Here is a 23,144-nt window from a genome sequence, read left to right as displayed (position 1 = left end):
CACATGATATATATTATATATATATATATATCATGTTCTTAGTTCTCCTTTTACTTTATTAATTGCTCTCTCTTGGTTTCTTTTGCTGGTTCTTCCTCATCTTCCTAACTGCTAACCATTGGTGAACCCCAGGACTTAGACCTTGGACCTCTTCTCTTATTTGACTGTACTCATTTCAAATAACATCTGTAGACTGACAGCTCTTGATTCTATAACTCTAGCCCAGACCTTTCTCCTGAACTTTAGATTCTTCAAATAGGTTGCTGGATTGTCTACTCTTGTACATTCATTAGGCATCTCAATCTTAACATGTCTAAAAGCAAAATATTTTTCCCCTTTAAACATGTTCTTTTTATACAGCCTTCTTCATTTTGATAAATAACAATTCCATTCTTCTAATTGCTTAAGATAAAAAACTTGAAATCATCTTTATGTTGTTTCTCTCTCTTCTACCCATCTATGTCTATGCCATCAGCATGTCTGGTAGGCTCTCTCTTCAAAATATATTCCGAGTCCCACCATTTCTCACTATATTTTCTTTGTTCAGGATGGATGCCGTCTCTCTTGCCTAGATTATTTTAATAGTCTCCCAACTGATCTTTCTACTTCTACACCTGCTCATTTTGAATGGTTTCTTCTCACTCCAGCAGCTAGAGTGAGCCTTTTAAAATACATGAGAGATGGTATCATTCGGCTCAGAATCCTCTTGTGTTTTCCCATCTTATTCAGTAAAAGTCAATACCCTTAAGATGGCTTACAGGTTGTTACATGATATGAGCTCCTTTTACATCTCTTACTTCTCTCCTACTAGTATTCTCCCTTTTGCTCATTCAGCCCCAGTGTCATTGGCCTCCTTGCTGTTCCTTGAACATGCCAAACATGCTTCTACCTCGGGGGCTCTGCACTTGCTGTTCCCTCTGCTTGGACCCTTATATACCTGCTGTGCTAGTTCCCTCACTTCATTTAGGACTCTGCTTAAATGTCACCTGAATAGAGCGGTTTTCTTTGTGCAATATATATAAAAAAGAAATCCCTGCACCCCCAGAACTATCTCTTGCCTTTACTCTGCTTTATTTTTTTCCGTAGGACGTATTACCATTTGATATATCTAGCTGTTTGTTGTTATATTCTATCTTAATGAGAAATTCTTCATCTTCTTTATAAACTTAAAGATAGAAATACGTTCCTCATGCTCCTAAATTGGAAGTCTGGCTTGTTCATCATTATATGCACTGTACCTTGTACAGTTCCTGGCATATAGCAGATATTCAAAATTTTTGAACAAATGAGTGCCTTTTTTACTTTTCTCTAGAGAGACCAGGTTGTATTTATTGTGAATATATGTGTGGGTGTACACACCTGTAGTAACTACATAAGATTAGGTGGTCCTTCCGATACGTATTTTGTAGGAATAGTTCTTCATCCATCTAAATCTTGACTTTCTATAAGCATTATTAAATCAATCCATAGATTGAACCTATTGTGTTTGACCTTTCATTTGTCAATGAGGCATTGACAAATCCCAGTGTCTCTTTTATCATGTGTAATAGCATGGCAGAAAGAGATGTAGAGACATATTTTCCCCCCATTAAGTCCGCATGTATTATAAGAAGAGTTGAGTGGGAATGGTGCAGTGTTTTGCTTGATAGAATGAATCAACCTGCTGTGGTTTGATTATACTGTGTGGGACTTGGAAAACACTGCCATTTTAAGCTTTGGTTATATATTATCTTTAAGGAAACATTGGATATGACTCAGTAAACAAAAGTGGTCTAAACTATTTAAGAGTCAAATTACCCCATTCTAATATAAACGATTCTTCAAAAGCTATACCTTATAAAACAGTTGAATGACAATTGAATCATTTACTTATTGTGATGGTTTAAATAAATAGTCACTTCCAAGAATTATAAGCAAATATAAAAGACAAAATAATGCAAGGTACTAGATTAAATTACTCAGTTATAAATCATTCAAGGAGCTTAATTATGTTTGGGCATTCACAATAAAACCTTGAATGTGTTGGTGATTTCTGTGTGACAAATGTTTATCATCCCCCTTCATACAGAAATTGCTTCTGCTTCCCTTCAAAGACACACAATCACATATCTTTAGGTCCTAAAGAGATTATCTCTGTTCTTCCTGAAAAAATATTAATCGAATTTAAATTTAAAAATTCATTCAGAAAATAAACAAAAGATATAATTTACTTTTGTTTTAGTTATTTCTCTGGTCAGGTATATTGACCTTTAGTAACCAAGATATTTTATAGACAAAAGAAATAGTTGTTAAAATGATAAGATATTGTATGTACTTTTACACACATAATTATATGGAAATAAATATGAAAATAGTACTTTGATAGAATTTTTGGAAAAAAAATCTACAGTTGTTGTTTTGTTCACAGGAAGGGAGGCAATAATAAGTTAATAAAGATCTATCATCGAGATGGTAAATACGGCTTTTCTGATCCTCTGACATTTAATTCTGTGGTGGAGCTCATTAACCACTATCATCATGAATCTCTTGCTCAGTACAATCCCAAACTTGATGTGAAGCTCATGTACCCAGTGTCCAGATACCAACAGGTATGATTAGTTCTTGATAGTTATTCAACAAGTCATTTTTAACATCATTTCATTTTAATTTACCAGGCTTATCAGTTTAAAAAAAGAAAAAAAAAAAAAAGAAATGTAGTCATTTTAAATTTCCTACTTAATATGTAAGGTATTTTTGGAACTTATTCTGTGGCTACTATTCCTTAATAGCTGGTTGCATGTATTTACTAACTTTATATAAAAATACTTCTGTTTGTTTCCTATTTATACTTCATTTCTTAATTTTTAAAATATTAACTATTTTGATATAATCTAAAGGCTGATAATAGTGTTAACAAAAGAATTTAGTGCTTTTGGATGCTTGATATTAATACAGTGACTTAAACTTATAGTAGAAATGCAATTTAAAAATAAATAGGTGTGGAAAAATTCGTGTGTCAGAATTCTTAACATTCTTTATTTCTTTTTTTTTTTTAACTGTATAGGATCAATTGGTAAAAGAAGATAACATTGATGCAGTAGGTAAAAAACTCCAAGAGTACCACTCTCAGTATCAGGAAAAGAGTAAGGAGTATGACAGGCTATATGAGGAATATACCAGAACATCACAGGTTAGTATATTTTTGTTGGTTAGCCCAGCAAGTATGCAATGTTATAGTTACATTAGATTTTCTGTAATTCACCTGACAATCTTTAGCTGTTTTAATATCTTACACAACCTTTTTGAGACTTTGGAGTGATACAAATTCTTCTCTCATTTGTAAATCACTTTCTTATTGGTTAAGGGCATAATTTTTTTTCAGTTAGTATTAACTAGGATAAGGTTTGACTGCAGGTGATAAAAAATAACAAAATAGCAAAGGCTTCAGATAGAAATTTATTTTTCTGTCATGTATAGGCAGTGCCAAGGATATTATGTCAACTCCACAGTCATTAGGGGTTAGGGTTCTTCTGTTTTGATGCTTTGCTATCTGTAGAAGTTGGCTTACTCCAGTATCAGTCATCACAACAATATTCTAGCAAACAAGAAGGAAGAATAGAAACAGAAAGCACTTTCCTGTTTTTAAGGCTACTTCCTAGAAGAAGTACACACTGCTTCTACTTTCATCCTACTGGCAAGGCAGCTGCAGGTCACAACGCTGTAGTGGAGGTGAAGAAAGCTAGTTATTTGGTCAGGTGTGCCCGACTAACATTTGAGAGTTTTCTGAGGAAGAAGGAACTAATGTAATTATGAGACCACTGGTAGTCTTTTTTTTGTTTGTTTGTTTATTTTATTTATTTTTAAAATTTATTTTGAGAGAGAGAGAGAGAGAGAGAAAATGCCATGAGCTGGGAAGGGGTAGAGAGAGAATCCTCTATCACTGCAGAGCCTGACTCGGGGCTCGAACTCCCAAACCATGAGATCATGACTTGAGCCGAAATCAAGAATCAGATGCCCAAGCAACTGAGCTACCCAGACGCCCAAGACCACTACTAGTCTTAACCACACAGTTTCTGGATCATAAAGCTTAATAATATTTCTTTTATCTTATATATGTGATAGAACAAAATTCTGAAGAGTAATCTAGTTCTTTTCCTAGATCTGTTTTTTCCTAGTTCTTTTCCTAGAAATGTTTTTGATTTTTTTTAGTTACATTTGGATTGGCTTAATTTGCCCTAAGTTATTATATAATATATAAAAGGTGCTAGGAATTTTTATGAAGGTGCAAGTCTTCAGGGGAGTTTATCCATTGCAGTATTTGGGTCATTGGTGGCCTAAGAAAATATATCTAACTGGGTTTCTTATGCACATTCTTTTGAAACACAGGTTATTTGAACGTCAAATAACTTACAGAAGCTTTAGTCTATGTTGATTAGTCCATGTTATGGTGGCATTAGTCCATTCTACTAAATTCATAGTGAATCCTCAGTGCAGTAATAACTTGCCTGAGTCCTTTATCGAACATAACAGTAAGTGGGTTTTTTCTAGTGTTTGTTTTCTATTGTGTTATTATTACTGCTCTTTATTATTTCCTTTTTATTTTTATTTTTGCTTTCAATTTAATTTGCTCTTCTTTTACTAGCTTGAGGTGAATTTTGTTCACTGGCTTTAAAACTTTTTTTTTTTACAGTTATTTATTCATTCATTCATTTATTTATTTTGAGAGAGGGAGAGAGCACGAGTGAGTGAGGGACAGAGAGGCAGAGAGAGTACGGAGCCCCGAAGTGGGGCTCAAGTTCCCCCAAAGCAGGGCTGCCGCTCACCTGAAGTGGGTGAACCGCGAGATCATGACCTGAGCCGAGGTCGGATGCTTAACTGACTGAGCCATCCAGGTGCCCCCAAAACTTTATTTTCTAATATAAGCACTTAAAGCTATAAATTTCCTTCTAAGCATTGCTATAGGTACATCCTACAAATTTTGTTATACTGTTATTTTCCTTATTCAGTTTTAAATATTTTCTAATTTCCCTTGTGATTTCTTCTTTGGCCATATGTTCTTCAATTTCTAAATATTTGAGGCTTCTCTAGATATATTACTTCTAGTATATCTTCTAATTCATTGTAGTCAGTGAACATATTCATTAAGGTTATGGTGTTTTGAAATTTATTGACTTACGACCTAGTTAATCTGCCTTATCTTAGTAAACTTGTGCACTGACAAAGACTAGTAAAGTTGTTGGGATAGTGCCCTTGTAGTTGTTGGTGTAGTCCTCTCCAAGTATCAGTTTGGTCAAGGTGATTCATAGTGTCATTCAGATATTCCATATCTTTACTGAATTTTCTTTTTTGCCTGTACTTTCAGTTAATTAGAAGGAATCTTAAAGTCTCTACTTACAATTGTAGGTTTGTCTATTTATCTTTTTAGTTTTGTTAGCTTTTGCTTTATGTGTATTGAAATTCTATTAAGTGCTTACGTATTTATAGTAAATTTTTTCCTTTATCAATATGAAATGTTCCTCTTTATATCTGGTAATCCTCCTGGTCTTAAAGTCTACTTTTTCTAATATATCCCCATCAGCTTTCATATACTTGTTATTTTCAGGATATATCTCTTTCTGTCCTTTTATTTTCCATCTGTTTGTGTCTATATTATAGTTAAAGTGCATCTCTTATAGATAATAATATATAGTTGGGTATGGCTTTGTAAAAAATCCAGCCTGACAATTTCTGCCTTTTAATTGGAGTGTGTAATCCATTTGTATGTCTTATAATTATTGGTATGGTTGGGTTTATGTTTACTTTTTTGCTATTTGTTTTCTATTTGCTTTATCTGTTTTTTGTTCCTCAACAACTCTTTCACGGTTGTCTTTTGGGTCAAACATTTTTTTTTTTTTTAATGTCTATTTTTGAGAGAGAGCATGAGCAGGGGAGGGGCAGAGAGAGAGACACACACACACAGAATCTGAAGCAGACTCCAGGCTCTGAGCTGTCAGCACAGAGCCTGATGCGGAGCTCGAACCCACAAACTGTGAGATCATGACCTGAGCCGAAGTTGGACACTTAATTGACTGAGTCACCCAGGCACCCCTGGGTCAAACATTTTTTAGTATTCCATTTTGATTCCTCATCTGGCTTTTTTGCTATGACTGTCTTTTTTTTTTCCCCCATAGGAAGTTGTTCTAAGGATTACAGCATGCATTCTTAATCATAGTTATTTAACTTCATATCGTGTCATGTAGCATATAAATATAATAACCCTGTTTTATATCATTCTGTTTTTATCTCTTATTGTTATCATATATTTTATATTTACCTATGTTACCCCCCATAATTCATTCTTGTTATATTTGCCTATTCTAAGTACCTTATATAAATGAAATCATATAATAATTGTTCTTTGGCTTACTTCACTAATTACAATGTTTTCAAGGAAAATACATGTTGTAGCATATATCAAAATGTCACTTTTTATGGCTGAATGATATTGCATTTGAAGGGAAATATGGCATTTTGTTTATCCATTCATCTGTTGATGGCATTGGGTCATTTTCCAGTTTCCAGCCATTGTGAATAATCCTGCTTATGAACCTGCTGTGCAAATAACTGTTCAAGTCTCTGCTTTTATTTCTTTTGGATATATACCTAGGAGTGGAATTGCTGGATCATATGGTACTATGTTTAACCTTTTAAGAAACTGACAAACTGTTTTCCACGCTGGCAAAATTATTTTACATTCCTACCATTAATGCATGAAGATTCCAGTTTTTCCACATTCTAAGACTTGTTACTATTTTTTTTTATCTTTAATTTTTTATAGCCACCCTAGTAGTCATGAAGTAATATTGTTTTTGTTATTGTTGAGTTTTAGGAGTTTTTTTTTTTTAAAGGAATTTCTTTTTTTTTTTATGTTTATTTATTTTGAGAGAGAATGTGAGTGGGGGAGGGGCACAGAGAGAGGGAGACAGAGAGAATCCCAAGCAGGTTCCACGCTAAGTGCAAAGCCGGATGTGAGACTCAAACTCGTGAACCATGAGATCATGACCTGAGCCGAAACCAAGAGTCAGCTGCTTAACCGACTGAACCACCGAGGCACCCCCGTTGGAGCTTTTTTTTTAAATCCCTTATCAGATCTATGATTATCAGATATTTTCCCCATTTTGTAGGTTGTTGTTTTGCTTTTTTAATATCATCCTTTGATGTGCAAATGTTCTTAATTTTGATTAAGTCCAATTTTTTTCTTTTGTTGCCTATGCTTTTGTTATCATATTCATGAAGTTGTTGCCAAATCCAATGTCGTATTTTCTCCAGTGTCTACTTCTAAGAGTTTATTGTTTTTACTCTTAAATTTAGGTCTTTGATCCATTTTGAGTTAACTTTTATATGTGATGTGAGTTAAGGTCCCAGCTTTATTGTTGTACATGTGAAAATACATTTTCCCTGCACTGTGGTCCCAACACCATTTCTCCATTGAATGGTCTTGCGATATTTACTGAATTGAGACATAGATCATAGGTGTGAGGGTTTATTTTTGGGCTTCCTATTGCACTCTCTTGGTCTGCATGTCTATCCTTATGTCGTTACCATATTCAAAATATGTTAAACTATTAACATAGCTTCTTAATAAGCTTTGAAATCAGCAGGTGTGAATCTTCCAACTTCGTTCTTTTTCAAGATTGTTTTGGCTATTCTAGGTCCCTTTCAATTCCATATGAATTTGAGGTTGAGTTTTTCTGTTTCTAAAAAAAATGCAGTTGGGATTTTGATAGAGATTGCATTGAATCTGTATATTATTTTGGGTAAGTATTGTTATCTTAACAATATTAAGTCTTCCAATCCATGAACAAGGAGATGTCTTTCCATTTATGTATGTCTTCTTTAATTTCTTTCAGTATTGTTTTATAGTTTTCAGTGTATGAGTTTCTTACCTCCTTGGTTAAATTTATTCCTAAATATTTTATTCTTTTTTGATGCTGTTGTTGATGGGATTATATCCTTACTTTCCCTGCTAGTATATAGAATACAGAATATTCTATACACAGTTGCTAGTGTATAGAATACAGTTGATTTTGTGTGTTGATTTTGTATTCTGCAACTTTGCTAAATTTATTAGCTCTAACAGTTTTTGATGGATTCTTTAGGATTTTGTACCTATAAGATAATGTCATTTGAGATAATTTTACTTCTTCCTCTCCAATATGAATGTCCTGTATTTTTTTTTTAATTTTTTAATGTTTATTTATTTGTGAGAGAGAGAGTGAGCGAGCGACAGACAGAGTGTGAGTGGGGGAGGGGAAGAGAGAGAGGGAGACACAGAATTCGAAGCAGGCTCCAGGCTCTGAGCTGTCAGCACAGAGCCCGACGCAGGGCCTGAACCCACAAACCATGAGATCATGACCCGAGCCGAAGTCAGACACTCAACTGACTGAGCCACCCAGATGCCCCATGAATGTCCCATATTTCTTTTCATTGCCTAATTGCTTTGGCTAGAACTTTAAGTACTTTGTTAAATAAAAGTGGAGAAAGTGGATGGATATCCTTGTCTCGTTCATGACTTAGGAGAAAGTTAGCCCATTTCACCATTGAGTATGATGTTAAGCTTGTGTTTTTCATATATAGCTGTATTAGTTTCCTAGGTCTGTTGTAACAAAGTACAACACACAAGAGGTACCTGGGTGGCTCAGTCGGTTGAGCATCTAACTTCAGCTCAGGTCATGATCTCGTGGTTCGTGGGTTTGAGCACCGCGTTGGGCTCTGTGCTGACAGCTCAGAGCCTAGAGCCTGCTTTGGATTCTGTCTCCCTCTCTCTCTGCCCCTCCCCCACTCACTCTGTGTCTCCCAAGGATGAATAAACATTAAAAGAATTTTTTTTAAAAAAACCCAAAAAACAAAAACAAAGTACAACAAACTGGGTGTCCTAAAACAACAGAAATTTATTGTTTCACTGTTCTAGGGACTCCAAGTCCAAAATCAAGGTGTTGGTAGGGCCCTCTCTTCCTGGAGGCTCTGGGGAAGACCATTCCTTGTTTTTCTTAGCTTCTGTTGGTTGCTGGCAGTCCTTGGCATTCTTTGGGTTGGACATACCACTTCTGTTTATGCCTTCATTATCAGTAGCATTCTCCCTCTGTGTCTCTGCTTTCTTTTTTATAAGGATACTAACCAGTCATTGGATTAGGGCCCATCCACTTCCAGTATCACCTCATCATAATTCACTAAAGACTCTCTTTCCTAGTAAGATCACATTCCAAGGTCCTGAGGATTAGGACTGATCATATCTTATGTGGGAACACAATTCAATCTATAACAATGGCCTTTATATGATGAAGAAGTTTCCTTTTATTTCTAGTTTATGGTTTTTATCATGCAAGGATGTTGGATTTTGTCAGATGTTTTGTCTGCATCAATTAAGATGATCGTGGTTTGTTTTTTTTTTCCTTCAGCCTATTAATGTTGTGTATTGACTGATTTTCGTATGTTGAACCACCCTTGCATTCCTGGGATAAATTCCATATGGTAATCGTATACAGTTAAAGTCCTTTCAATACACTGCTAAATTTAGTTGACTAGTATTTTGTTGAGGATTTTTGCATCTGTATTCAAAAGGCATGTTGTTCTGTAGTTTTCTTGCAGTCTCTTGATTTAGCTTCAGGATCAGAGTAATGATGGCCTTGTGAATGAGTTAGCAAGTGTTCCTTCCTCCTTCTAGTTTTTGGGAAGGGTTTGGTGTTAATTCTTCTTTAAATGTTTGGTAAACTTCACTAGTGAAGCTATCTGATCCTGGGTTTTCCTTTGTTGGGAAGTTTTTGTTTACTGCTTCAATTTTCTTATTGATTATTGGTCTATTTAGATTTTCTTTTTGAGTCAGTTTTGGTAGTTGTGTGTTTCTAGGAATTTGTCCATTTCATCTAGGTTATCCAGTCTATTGGCATAAATTTTATGCAGCATTCTCTTAACAATTTTTATTTCTGTAAAGTGGGTAGTATGGCCCCCTTTAAACTTAACAATTTAGTAATTTGAGTCTTTTTTTCCCCTTAATCTAACTAAAGGTTTGTCAATTTTGGTGATCTTGTTAAAGAACCACTTTTTAGTTTTGTCGATTTTCTCTATTTTTCTATTTTCTATTTCATTTACCTTTTTAATCTTTATTATTTCCTTCTGCTAGCTTTGGGTTTAGTTTGCTCTTCTTTTTCTAGTTGAAGGATAGTACTGCTTGAATATAGACTTCTTGGTTGACAGTTTTTTTTCTTTTAAGATTTCTATGCCATCCCACCGCCTTCTGGCCTCCATGGTTTCTGACAGGAAAACAGCTATTAATTTTATTGAAGATCTTTGTACATGACACATTTCTTCTCTCTTGCTTCTTTCGAGATTCTCTTTTGACAATTTGACTATAATGTGAAATACATGTTTCTTATATCTTTGTCTATAGTTTATAGTTATCTGTGGAAGGTGTAGTCAGCAGGGAGCTATTCTAGTATAACCGTAACTCACGGTTTCCTGTTTGACCCTAGTATTTATATTATTGATTTTTCCAGCCTCATAGCCACTGATCTTATTTCCAGGGTAGTGTCCATGGTGGGCAGTGTTAAGGTAGATACTGCAACTGGATCTTCAGGGTATTAGGGGATACTACCCTATGAGGATTACAGATTAGGAATGAGCTATAGTACTGACTGGGAAAAGGTATGGGATTACAGCCAGAAATGCTGTAATGGTCTATTTTCCTGTATGAGAAGTTTACTTCCATTTTATTTTCAGGTTGAATTTTATTAATTAGTTATTCAGAATGATCTTAATACTTTTTCTTTCTTCATGATACTTGAGCTATATCTCTGGTGTGCCTGTGTGTGTATGCTTTTTTTACCCTGCTAATTTCATTTTCTCTCTGTATTCCTTTAGCTTTTCCAGATGAATTATCTGTGATGAGGCCAGTGTTTGGGGTAGAATGGGGAAAAAGTTACTGAAGCCTCTTTAGATTGAATCAACATAAGTGGGCAACATTAGGGGATGGTGAAATGATCATACATATAATAGAACATTATACAACTATTAAAATAGGTTTTCAGAAATTATTTTAACTTTGATTTTTAAAAAGTACAAAGGTTATATAAATATGTATGCTAAATTCAATATAGATTATTGCTGAATTATTAAATTCAGTATAAATTATTGCTGAATTATTATTATGAATTATTGCATACAGAATAAAAGTCCTGATTTCTTGGAGTCAACTGCTGCTAACTATGTGCTTTTTAGGAATTCCTAATGACCTGAGAAATGCTTATGATATAGTTGCAGGCAAAGGAAACAGCATGTAGAAGTGTGTGAACAGTGATTTCAGCTGTGGGTGTACTCACTAATCTGAAGGAAAACTTTATAAAAATATGCTGGAATGTTTGGGGTGATAGAATTAACAGGATTTGGGAAAACTACAGTTAAAAACAGAAAGGAGGAAATAATAGAAATAATATACACATTAATAACAATAATATATATAACAAAAATGACCTTTTTTAAAAAAACAAAATGATATGCAGTTATTCTATTACCATCAAAAAAATGAGGTAAGGTCTATATTTACTGATTCTGAGTGATTTCTAAGATACATTAAGTAAAAACAAGGTAGGAAAAAAATGTATGTGGTATACTATCATTTATTGTTAAAATATATCATGACTAATGTATTCAGTAAATGTTTTTGGATGTATAGTCCCCCCACCCCACCTTTTTTTTTTTTTTCCTGATTCCCTGTTTCCATTTCTTTCTATCCTTTTGTCATTCATTCATTCATTCATTCTCTCTCTCTCTCTCTCTCTCTCTCAAATATAGTTGGGGTTGCCATTATCTCCATCTTATAGATGGGAACTTAAAGCATAGAAAGACTCTCTTAAGGGACATAACCAGTTTTTAACATTACCAAGATTAGATTATAAATCTCCTAAATTCAAACTCAGTTCCTTTGTAGCATCTAGGCATGATACTGTGCTTGACTCTAGAAGCACAGAGGGAGAGATGAGACTCTGTTCTACACAAGGTTGAAGTACTCTGACAGCATTTGTCAAACACAATGTACATTAGCCAAAAAGGCATGTTTTGATCCCTTTTCTCTCCATCAAACAAAACATTGATGGATGACTATATTTGTGTATGTATATTTATTTAAAGGGCAACATATAACACTGTTTAATCTCACAAAGAATATTGAGTGAAGGAATACATATACGTATTCTATGGGTCTATTCATAGAAGGTACAAAACAAGGTAAACGTTAACTTTTTGATTTTGGTTGGGAACATAAAGTGGTAAAATCATAAAGAATAACAAGGAAATGATCCTCATAAAGGGCAGGATAGTGTTATTACCAAGGTGGGGGAAGTAGAGTGGGCAGAGACAGGGAGTTATGATCCAGAAAGGATACATAAGGAATTTCTGGGGTTGCTGGTAGTGAATGTTCATTTTATAATAATTTGTTAAGCTCTGCATTTTTTTTATGCACTTACATTATCTCATACTAAAAAATTGGTAAACATTGAAAACACATGGCTGTATGCAAAAACAATACGATTATTTCTGTAGATAAGAGGTGGAACAGAAAACCATAATAAAAATTATAAATGGAATTTGCAGATCTGGAAATAAGCAGAGACAACTGAGAACGGAGAGTTTGACCTCCCTGGTGGTTCCTTCTTGGTCATCTTTGCTGATTTCTCATCTTTGACCTTGGGCCTTTTCTTTTTTCTGGTTATTTATTCACTGTCTGGTGATCTCAAACAGCCTCATGGCTTTACATATGATCTATATGCTGGTAACTCCCAAATTTATGTCTCTGCTTCTTCTAACTTCTCTTAATTGTAGACTCATATATATCCAATTGCCTTTCCAACAGCTCCATTTGGATGTTTAATAGATATCTCTCAGACTTAACATGTCAAACTGAATTCATGAACAAAGTTGAACTCAGGGCTGTTCTATCCTTTGCCTTACCTGTCGGAGTTGAGAGAAGTCATGTCCTCTCTTAGGTAAAAAGCCTTGAAGCCATCCCAGACTCTTTCTTGTACACCTTCCATCAAATCCAGTAAGAATTTCTGTTGACTTTACCTTTAGCATATAGCCAGAATGCAACCCCTTCTCCTCACATCCACTGCTGATACCTTGATCTAAGTCACTATCATTTCTTACTTTGATTTACCCCAGAAACCTCCTAACTGATCTTCTTGCCCTTATCCATGCTTCACTCTCCCTGATCAATTCTCAACAGAGCAGCTAGGAGATGCAGGTGTGCCCTGCATTTTGCAAGTTCTCATTACACCACTTGGCTTTTATGAAAGACCTACATTAGTACTTGTTTTCACTAACTGAAATAAATCTGAAGAGTTCTGCTTTTACAAAAAAAGGCAAAAAGTGACAATAGCATTCAGAGTTTGTTTTGCATCAAGCTGTTACAAAGGCAGTGTGCACCCCAAGCAGTGGGAATGGTGCTGCCAAGTTGCCTCCCCGGGAACTACACTCAGCATCTCAGCATCAAGCCGCTGTAGCTTTGAACTGTGTCTGTGAGCATCTGTGCTTCTCTCCATTTACTTTGTGCACCTGTTAGTAAGATGTATCCTAAGGTATTCGGAAAAAAAAAGCCCAAGAGAAGTTATTTTTGAGTTTGGGAACACTGCAAAAATTTTTTCCATGTAAATTAATGTTAATTGTTTCTTTGCTTTATGCCATTTTGGCTTGTGAAAGGTTTCATAGGAACTCTATGTAGGGGAAACCTATACTTGTAAAACCTAGGTAGGATCACAGTACTCCTTTAACACCTGTCTGTGGTTCCACGGTTTACACATAGGAAAGCCAGAGTGCTTTCTACAGTGCCCAGCATAATCTGTGCTCCTCTTCCTCTCTGGCCTCATTACTTCTCTCTTCTTCTCCAACCATGCTATCCTCTTTGGTGTTCTTCGAATATACTAGACCTGCTTCCTACCTTTGAGTGTTTTACTGGCCACTTCCTTGCCTGAAACACTCCCCCACTGCACCGCCTGCCCAGATAGTCAGCTGGCTAACCCCCTCCCCTCCTTCAAGTCTTTACTCAAAGGTTGTCATCTCAACAAGGTGTGCACATGAGCTGGGGAACAGCAGAGAAAGAGGGAGAGAATCTCAAGCAGGTGCCATACTGTCAGCTCAGAGCCCGATGTGGGGTTGATCTTACCAACTGTGAGGATCATGACCTGAGCTGAAATGAAGAGTCAGATGCTTCAGTGACTGAGTCACCCAGGTGCCCCTAGAACTGCATTTCCGCTTTCTTGTCATGACTGGAGGAAGCAAAGAAGGCTCCACATGTTGTCCGCATGCTCAGTAATACTGGGGATTTAACCACAGAGTATGAGTTCTGAGCAGCTGGTGTGAGACTGCATTCTGGACTTGGAATCCTTGGTTGGGGAGCTGGGTATGGGAGTAGATGGAGGAAACTGCAAAAACCACTAAGTTGAAGCTAGGAGAGGGCTAAATCTGGGTGTGCGAGAACTGAGAGAAAGATGTAAGATGGCTGAGCAGAGAAGAGCCATGAGGTTTAAGGCTTTGGGAGGTGGAGGAAGAGGAAGATCCAGTGATTATTAGCAGTACAGGAGATGTGCTGGGACAGTGAGGATAGTGAGTGTTAAAGGGAATTTAAAGAATTGATCTCCTCTGTTTATAAATGTTTTAATATTTATAAGTGTTATAGACTGCCTAAGGTTTCTTGAAACCTTAGATAAAATTTGGATTGCTTTGTTGGAAGTGAATTCTTCCCAGAGAATGGGAAGAGATGGTGTATCCTGAGTCATAGTTGGCACAGGATGAGAATAGATTGCATGTGGGGATATTTGACATCTGGATTACATGTAATTAGGAGGAATTGATAGGATTTAGGGATGGATTGGGATAGGGGACAGGAATTGGGCAATGAGATCATTGATAACCTTGGAAAGACAGTCTCTGTGGAATGGTAGGTACAGAAGCCGGAAAAGAGTGAGTTGGAGCGAGAATGAGAGATGAGGAAAGAGAGACAGCCTATATAGATAGTTTGTTCAAGGAACTTAATTGACTGGAAGAGAATTTAGGGTTAAGGGATTATTTTTTCAAAGTGGTGTTACTAGAACCTGTTTGTATGCTGATGAGAAGGAACCATAAGAAGGGCTGGAGAGGAGAAAGCAGAGAAGGGGTGTAGATATAGGTAGATTTACAGTTTTTTTGTGGTAGGTATTGTGACATTGTTTATGGGGCAGCTGCTGCTTCGGCAATGCTATAAATACTTTTCCCTTTGCTGCTTTACCTACCAACACAAACACCAGTTATAGTAAAGTCTAAATTATTAGTGTCTTCTTTAAGGATATAGGGCCAGGGCTTCATAGGTAATTTTTGATCTTGCAAGGGAGCCAAGACCCTCCACTGTAATTTAAGAGTTGCAGAATTTGTAGCTAGATATTTAGATATGGGCATTCCAATAAGTTTACAGCACTATTTGAGATATGTATAACTTCAAGCACATGGAACATCATAAGGTTCTTGTAGCCTCCATGAAGCCTCTGTAAAGAAGTAATTCACCCTGATTTGATTGTCTCTGCCATGACATGGAACAAAACCTTATCAGAGTTCGGAAATCTGTTTCACCTGTGTGTTCTGAAACCTGGAGGGCAGACTTCATGTTTTATTAATCTCTTTACCACCACACTGTACTTTCTGTATAGTGGATTCTCGGTAATCATTTGTTAAAATTAATCAATGCTGGATAGTTTTGAGGAATTATCCCATAAACACCACAACTTTAAAAACTGTAAATATTCAGGATAGCAATTTTCTAGACCTTTAAAATATTTCTTGACTTTCTAATATAAATTGTACAAAATTTTAACGCTCTGAAGACTTGGGGGAATCTGAGTTCAGATGCTGAAGTCTAAAAAAAACCTCAGAGCTCATCAAAATGTATAGGACTACTTATCCTAGTGCTAAATGGCTTAGCCTACTGGGCATTTGTTTGTGAAGTTTTTAGTTTTTCATCTTATTCTGCATATAATTTTATTTTTTTTTTAAGTTTATTTATTTTGAGAGAGAGAGCAAACCAGCAGGGGAGGGGCAGAGAGAGAAACGGGCTGTGCGCTGACAGTAGAGTGCCTGATGTAGAGCTCGAACTCCCAAACCTTGGGATCATGACCTGAGCCGAAGTCAGACGTTTAACCTACTGAGCCACCCAGATGCTCCTCTGCATCTGACTTAGCTGCTATTCTTCCCCCTTTCATTTTCTGCTTTTCCTTTTCTTTTTAAAGATTTTTTGGGGAGCGTCTGGGTGGCTCAGTCGGTTAAGTGTCCGACTTTGGATCAGGTCATGATCTCACAGTTTGTGGGTTTGAACCCTGTGTCGGGCTCTGTGCTGGCAGTGTGGGGCCTGGAAGTTGCTTCAGATTTGTCTCCCTCTCTCTCTGCCCCTCCCCGACTCATGCTCTGTCTCTGTCTCTCTCAAGAATAAACATTAAAAAAAAATTTAAGATTTTTTTTATTGTTAAGTAATTTGTATGCCCAATGTGGGGCTCAAATTTATAACCCTGAGGTTAAGCGTCTGATGCTCTACTGATTGAACCATCCAGGCACCCCTCATTTTCTGCTTCTGAGATTAATCTACTGATGAATCTGTTTAGAAAAACTACATGTTTTAGAAATGATAATAAGAATAAATAGACTCTATAGGACTTTTCTGGGAATAAGACTTTGTACGTTGGTGTATGGACTCCTCCACTGTATCCATTCACTTCTTCAGCGCCTTTTGGGGGTCAGCACTACAATAAGTGCAAAAACATAATTTTATCTTTGTCTTCAAAGTGTTCAGGGCACTTGGGTGGCTCAGTCGGTTAAGCATTGGACTCTTGATTTCAACTCAGGTCATGATCTCACGGTTTGTGAGATTGAGCCCCTTGTTGGGCTCTTCTCTGACAGCATGGAGCCTCCTTGGGATTCTCTCTCTTCCTCTCTTCCGCTTGTGCACACATGTTTTCTCTCTATATCAAAATAAACAAACATTAAAAAAAATATCTGAAAGTGTTTAGGGTTAATCTAACCAACTCAGGCCTTTTTGTGGATCTCAGCTATATTTCAAGTAATAGTTTTTTTTTCTTCTATTTTAGGGTTTGAGTGATGTATTTTGATATAAGTATTAAGAGTGGGAGTTAAATAAGTAAGAGTTGTTTTAGCCATCTTTCATTTTCTATGGAATTGTAATTAGAATTACAAGATTTAAGACCAAGGTTACCAGAAAAAAAAAAAAAGATAAAGTGTATGTCTTTTCTTTTTCTCCTTTGTAGGAAATACAGATGAAAAGGACTGCAATTGAAGCTTTTAATGAAACAATTAAAATATTTGAAGAGCAGTGTCACACACAAGAACAGCATAGCAAAGAATATATCGAGCGATTTCGCAGAGAGGGGAATGAAAAGGAAATTGAACGGTAAATCTATCTAACACTTCCAAGTGCATCAATGAGAAGAGACTTCTTTTCTTCCCCAATAATCTCTGTTGTGTCTGCTTTTACCCCTGTAAACTTCACAGTCCTGCTATATGGAACTATTTGCTGTTCCCACTAATGGCACCAAATTGAACTGCCTCTGTTCTGTGTTCCTTCTATGTCCTTCCAAATTTTTAACTCCTGCTCATCCTTTAGGATTTAGCTTACACGTGACTTTTTTAAGAAAAATTTCCCTGATTTTCTAGACTGGTTTAGGAGCTTTTTGTCCCTACCCCTACAGTATCTGGTCCTGATTCCTACCGTGACTTTGCCAGATGTCACACCCACTAAACTGCAAGCTTGTTGGTGAAATAAGGATGGTGGCTTATTTTCCCTGATAGCTCCAGCATCTGTTATGGTACCTGAACGCACATGGTGATGCTCACTGAATATTTGTTGAACTGAAAATAAATAGCAGCAGTCTGAGAATAAATTGGAGGCTGAACAAGACTATGGGCAAGAAGACCAGCTTGACTCTTGCAGGTGACTGCAGTGTTTGTGGTCATCAGGTTAAATGATGGTGAGGGCCTGAACCAGAGCAATGGCAGGAAAGGAGGGGGAATTAATGGAAATACTGAGGACTTGATACCTGACTAGATATGGTAGGTGTGGGAGAAGTCAAAGATTACTCCTAGATTTCTAGGATTCCTAGATTATTTCTTAGACTAAGGAATGGTGTTATTTACTAAAATAGAAAGTACGTGAGGAAAGTTCAGGGTTGGAACCAATGAATTTGAAGTTCCTGTGAGAAACCAAATGGAGTTGTCTGAGAAGCAGGCAGCTGGTTATTTGGTTTTGGAACTCAAGGTACAGAAAGGATTTGGGAGGCATAAGTGTGTAGGTTATACTAAGGTTATAAGTGTAAAGTTATACTAAGAATGAGATTACACAGAGAGTGTGCAGCATGAGAAATATTGGGTCTGGCAACTAAAAGGATATTGGAAGCCTTTATCATAGTAAATTTAGTGGAATATTGGGAGACCGAGCCAAGTAACAGTGGGATGAGGAAAGAAAAAGTGGATAGTAGATAAAAATGAATCATTTGCAAGGGAAAGGCATAATTACTTCTCATACTAGTATCAAAGTGTCAGTGAACTTCTGTGTGCATAAGAATAGGGCTAAGTGCTGTTGAGGCAGGATAGCTTAAAGGTTAAAACCATTAAAACCATGGGCTTGGATTCTGTATTGACCACTTACTAGTTGTGTAACCTTGGGTAAGTTACTTAATTCTCTAAGCCCATTTCCTCCTCCGTAAACTGGATAATATCTTTTTGAAATGCGTTGAGAATCAAGTGATAGACACATACATGTATACTTATGTTGCAGAAAGGCATGTGTGTGTATGTATGTATCTTGGCATATGATATCAATAAATGGCATTATTAAGATGAAGAAATAGAAAAGAACTTGTGGTTCAGTTGCAAAGGGAGGTAAAGTATCTGAAGAAGAAATTTTAACATGAATATAAAACCATGTATTATATTAAGTGACAAATGAGTGACACAGAAATTGTCTTCAGAGCACAGCAAAACTTTGTGTGCTAGAAAAGCTTAGGGCCATTATCTGCTGAGTGCTTACCAGGATGTACCAGGCACTGTTTAGTCCTTTTAGATGTATTACTACATTTAATTCACATAATAATTTAGTGAAGTAGGTACTATTATAGGGCCCATTTAAACAAATGAGGAGATAAAGGCACAAAGAGGTTAGGTAACTTGCCCATAGCCACACAAGTGGCAGGGCAGAGATTCAAACTTAGGCAGCCTGACTCCAAAGCTGTTGCTCTTAACTGTTATATTGTGCTACCTCTTGAATATCATACATAGAGGTTTACTTGTTTAGTCATGGCTGGATCCAGGGCCCAAACAAGGTCATCAGTATTCTCTCTTATACCCTGTATTTTGCCTTAGGTTTTCTCTGTGTTGGCTTCATCCTTAGGCAGGCTTTCCCTATGAGGTTGGTGGTATAGCTGCTGGGAGTCCTAGAATCACATATTTATAACTTAGCAATTGAGTGGAAAGAGAGAATCTCTGTTTATAATAGTTCTAGCAAAAGTCCTAGAATTGACTCTCATTGGGTCAATTCGGGTATTATTCTCATTTGTGAACTAGTCACTGTGGTCTGAGTGTGGCAATAGGATGTAATGGTGGAATACTTTTATTGCCCAGGCTGGGTTGTGTGAATATTCATCATGACTCTGAGATGGGGGCAGGGAGCCCTTACCTACAGGGAACATCAAGGTGCCATTACCAAGAGCGAGAATGGATATGGACCAGGCAAAAACAACAAATATCCACCACACCTAAGATACTAGGACTATGCTCATACTATAGAATGCTTCTGTTTGGTTCCTGGTTTAGCCTTAATATGTCAAATGTTTTCACAGAATTATGATGAATTATGACAAATTGAAATCACGTCTGGGTGAGATTCATGATAGCAAAATGCGTCTAGAGCAAGATTTGAAGAAACAAGCTTTGGACAACCGAGAAATAGATAAAAAAATGAACAGTATCAAACCTGACCTGATCCAGCTGCGCAAGATCCGAGATCAGCACCTTGTGTGAGTAATCTGAGCCCGTATGGGAGAAAACCCCAGCACCACATTACTGCTGGCACTAGACATGTTAGAGGTAGAAAAGATTTGTAATTAAGAAACCAGCCAGTGAGATTATAAGAATTTAGGAAAGCAATCCTGGTTAGTAGTTGGCAATACCAGAGTTTACCTAAAGTCAGCGTGTGGGGCAAATCAGAATGTAGCATTCTAGACTCCAGTCCATACAAATGGAAATTTCAGAGGGTGGGTGTGGTGTGGGCAGTGTGGTGTAGCTTAAAAAGTACAGGTTAATGTTTGCTTATATGTGGGGAAATAATGTTTGCCTATAAATGGGGCTTAGGGTGGAAAGCCACCACCATGGGGTGAAAACTCCCGAGGTTAGCTAGCGAGATACTGTAAATGGGATCATGAGTGAAATTTCTGTCTGACGCCAGAATACTATTGTACTTTAATCACAAACTCCATTTGCCCCTCAGATCCTTTGCTTCTTACACACACAAGTTTACGATTACTGACTGTTTTCTCCATGGCCATGTGTGTAAGATTTTGTTTTCTTCATGTTCACCACATGGGTAATATCTTGTGAGCCCAATAAATACGGAGATGAAGCCCCTGTTCGGGGCTCTTGTCTTCTCCTGGACATTAGCCTTCCTCATATTCAATTCTGTGTCCACTCTCTTGCACAAGAGAGAACTCCAGACTCATAATCTGTGACACCTACATACAAAAACCAGAATCTTTGATTACATAGAACCACAGAAATAGAAACTACCCCTCATAGGCATAGACAAGGACACTAATAGTGGGGGCCTACAAATAAGTATATAGGACAGTCTATTAAAGGGTTTTTATATTTAAGAAATGAAACTCTGTAGTCAAGTAATAGAAATGTGCTGATGGCAGGCATGCAAGATAATTTGACCTAAGGATTTAAATAGTTAAAACCCAACTATTTAAAATTATGGAAAACTACATGGTTTAGTTAGATATAGGGACATTATTTAAATATAGATTGAAAGATATATCATCAGAACAAGGTGTTAGATTTTTAGAACAAATGACTTTTATAGAAGGAAAGAATCCATGAAAAAGGAAAATAGGTTTTGTTCTAGGTAATGAATGGACTGTTATGAAATATGTTTATGGGTGACTTTCAAGCATGTAACATAACTTTATTCAAACTCATGGCAGAAGACAGTAAAAACCTCTGACTGGGTTTTCTGTAGGCTTCAGGGTTTCTTTGTGTGAGAAAGAGAGTGGGGAGAAAATAAAAGCTTAGAGGTTGGAACAGTAGCTGTTGAGTTTCAGTAGAGTAAAATTTAAGGTGATAAGTTTTGAGGGCAAACAATTACAACTATGCTGTGCTGAATAGTTTTTAGTAACTCCTCTTTAGGGATCATTTCAGTTTGCTATTGTGGCCAAAAAAAAAAAAAAAAAAAAAAAGTCCAGCAAGTACACCTAGCATACAGAAGAACTTTGGAAAGAAGGCAAGGAAGTACCCTTGTCTAAAATTTAGGGTGTGTCTGCTCTTGGAAAGCTTATGTGGTTCTGGTCACATAGTGAAACTGAAGAAAGGCCCAAGAAGAAGACTTATGCCATGGACCAATGGAATGAATGGAAGCCCTTGTTTTCTCTGGAAAGTGATGAGATTAAGAAATATACCATCCCTTGGGGCACCTGGGTGGCTCAGTCGGTTGAGCGTCCGACTTCAGCTCAGGTCACGATCTGGTGGTCCTTGAGTTTGAGCCCCGCGTCGGGCTCTGGGCTGATGGCTCAGAGCCTGGAGCCTGCTTCCGATTCTGTGTCTCCCTCTCTCTCTGCCCCTCCCCCATTCATGCTCTGTCTCTCTCTGTCTCAAAAATAAAAAAAAAAAAAAGTTAAAAAAAAAAAAAAGAAATATACCATCCCAAGAGGCATGAATAAGTATGGCAAACTAAACCTTGAAAGCTCCTTTAACAAATAATGTAGGCTAAATATAAAAGAGAGCTCACATCATGTGTGATAAATCATCACCTGGTGGTAAAGACACATAGGGTTTTTAGGGAGGTATTTGTTGAATATCTACTAGATGCTGGCACTGTTTTCAGCAGTGGGGACATGAACAACAGGACAGACTCCTTTCTTTAAAGCAGCTTACATTTTAGTGGGGAAGACAAACATAAGTGAAAATATAAAATAATGTCAGGAAAGTGCTATGAAGGTGATAAGGTAAAGTATAGAGAATAGCAAGGGGATAGCATTCATTGGGATGATTAGGGCAGTCCTCCCAGAGAGATATGTTTATGATGAGACCTGAGTGATCAGGAGCCTGGTTGGAGGATGGTGATGAAAGAGTTTTTATACTCAAGTTTTAGACCAGTGGCCATGTCAAAAGAACTAAATGTAATGGTTTATGTTGTTTTGCATCTAAAGTGTTGGTTTGGTATATTTAAAAATACTATGATTTGCCTAGTGATAAAGTAAATTTGTATTAATTACTCAGATTGTCACCCTGAATTTCTTGTGGCTTGCTTAGGTGCAAATAATAGGCCTTGAAATTGTTTTGGAATGTTTAACTCAATATAGTAGGCCATCCAGGACTTCAGTCTTCTGGCTTAGTGGAGATTGCTAATGTGACACCATGCTCATGTAACTAATGATTTCAGAAACACGTGTCACCCTCTGTTTGAGTGCAAGTGTATGTGTGCTTATGGTGGTACATATGTGCTTATGGTATGTGTGCTTATGGCCTTCTAGAAAAGGAAAATTGAAAAATGAGGTAAGTGCCTAATTTCAGGTACCTCCCTGTGTTTCTGCTTTTTTGCAGAAAGTTGAAGGAAAAGTTAAGGAGAAACTAGTTTAAGGAAATCTCTGGCCATTCTTAGTGGGAATGGGTTAAAATAAAAGGTTCCTGGACTCTGGAAATTTGGTTGGCTTGGACATGTCTACTTTGGGCAGAGTTGGCACAGATACTGACACTGGTGTCTTCCCTCTGGCAGATGGCTCAATCACAAAGGAGTCAGACAGAAACGCCTAAATGCCTGGCTGGGAATCAAGAATGAAGATGCTGATGAGTAAGTTATTTACCTTTCTGTCAGAGGGTTTTGTTCCCAATAT

General features: G+C 36.9%; 1 protein-coding gene across 2 annotated transcripts in view; it reads left to right on the top strand.

The window, feature by feature from the left end:
* LOC122226940 (phosphatidylinositol 3-kinase regulatory subunit gamma) overlaps positions 1–23,144 on the top strand; it is a 131,622-nt gene that overhangs the window by 97,697 nt on the left and 10,781 nt on the right. For both annotated transcript variants that reach the window (XM_042950963.1, XM_042950964.1), the window contains 5 exons: positions 2,408–2,588; positions 3,044–3,169; positions 17,292–17,434; positions 19,878–20,054; positions 23,027–23,101. In XM_042950963.1, the coding sequence (XP_042806897.1) occupies positions 2,408–2,588; positions 3,044–3,169; positions 17,292–17,434; positions 19,878–20,054; positions 23,027–23,101 (702 nt within the window). The remainder of the gene's footprint in view (positions 1–2,407; positions 2,589–3,043; positions 3,170–17,291; positions 17,435–19,877; positions 20,055–23,026; positions 23,102–23,144) is intronic.

This window comes from Panthera leo, chromosome C1 (assembly GCF_018350215.1).
Source record: "Panthera leo isolate Ple1 chromosome C1, P.leo_Ple1_pat1.1, whole genome shotgun sequence".
NCBI classification, from domain to species: domain Eukaryota; kingdom Metazoa; phylum Chordata; class Mammalia; order Carnivora; family Felidae; genus Panthera; species Panthera leo.
Note: the sequence above shows the minus strand (reverse complement) of the source record. Positions and strands in the feature narration are given on the sequence as shown.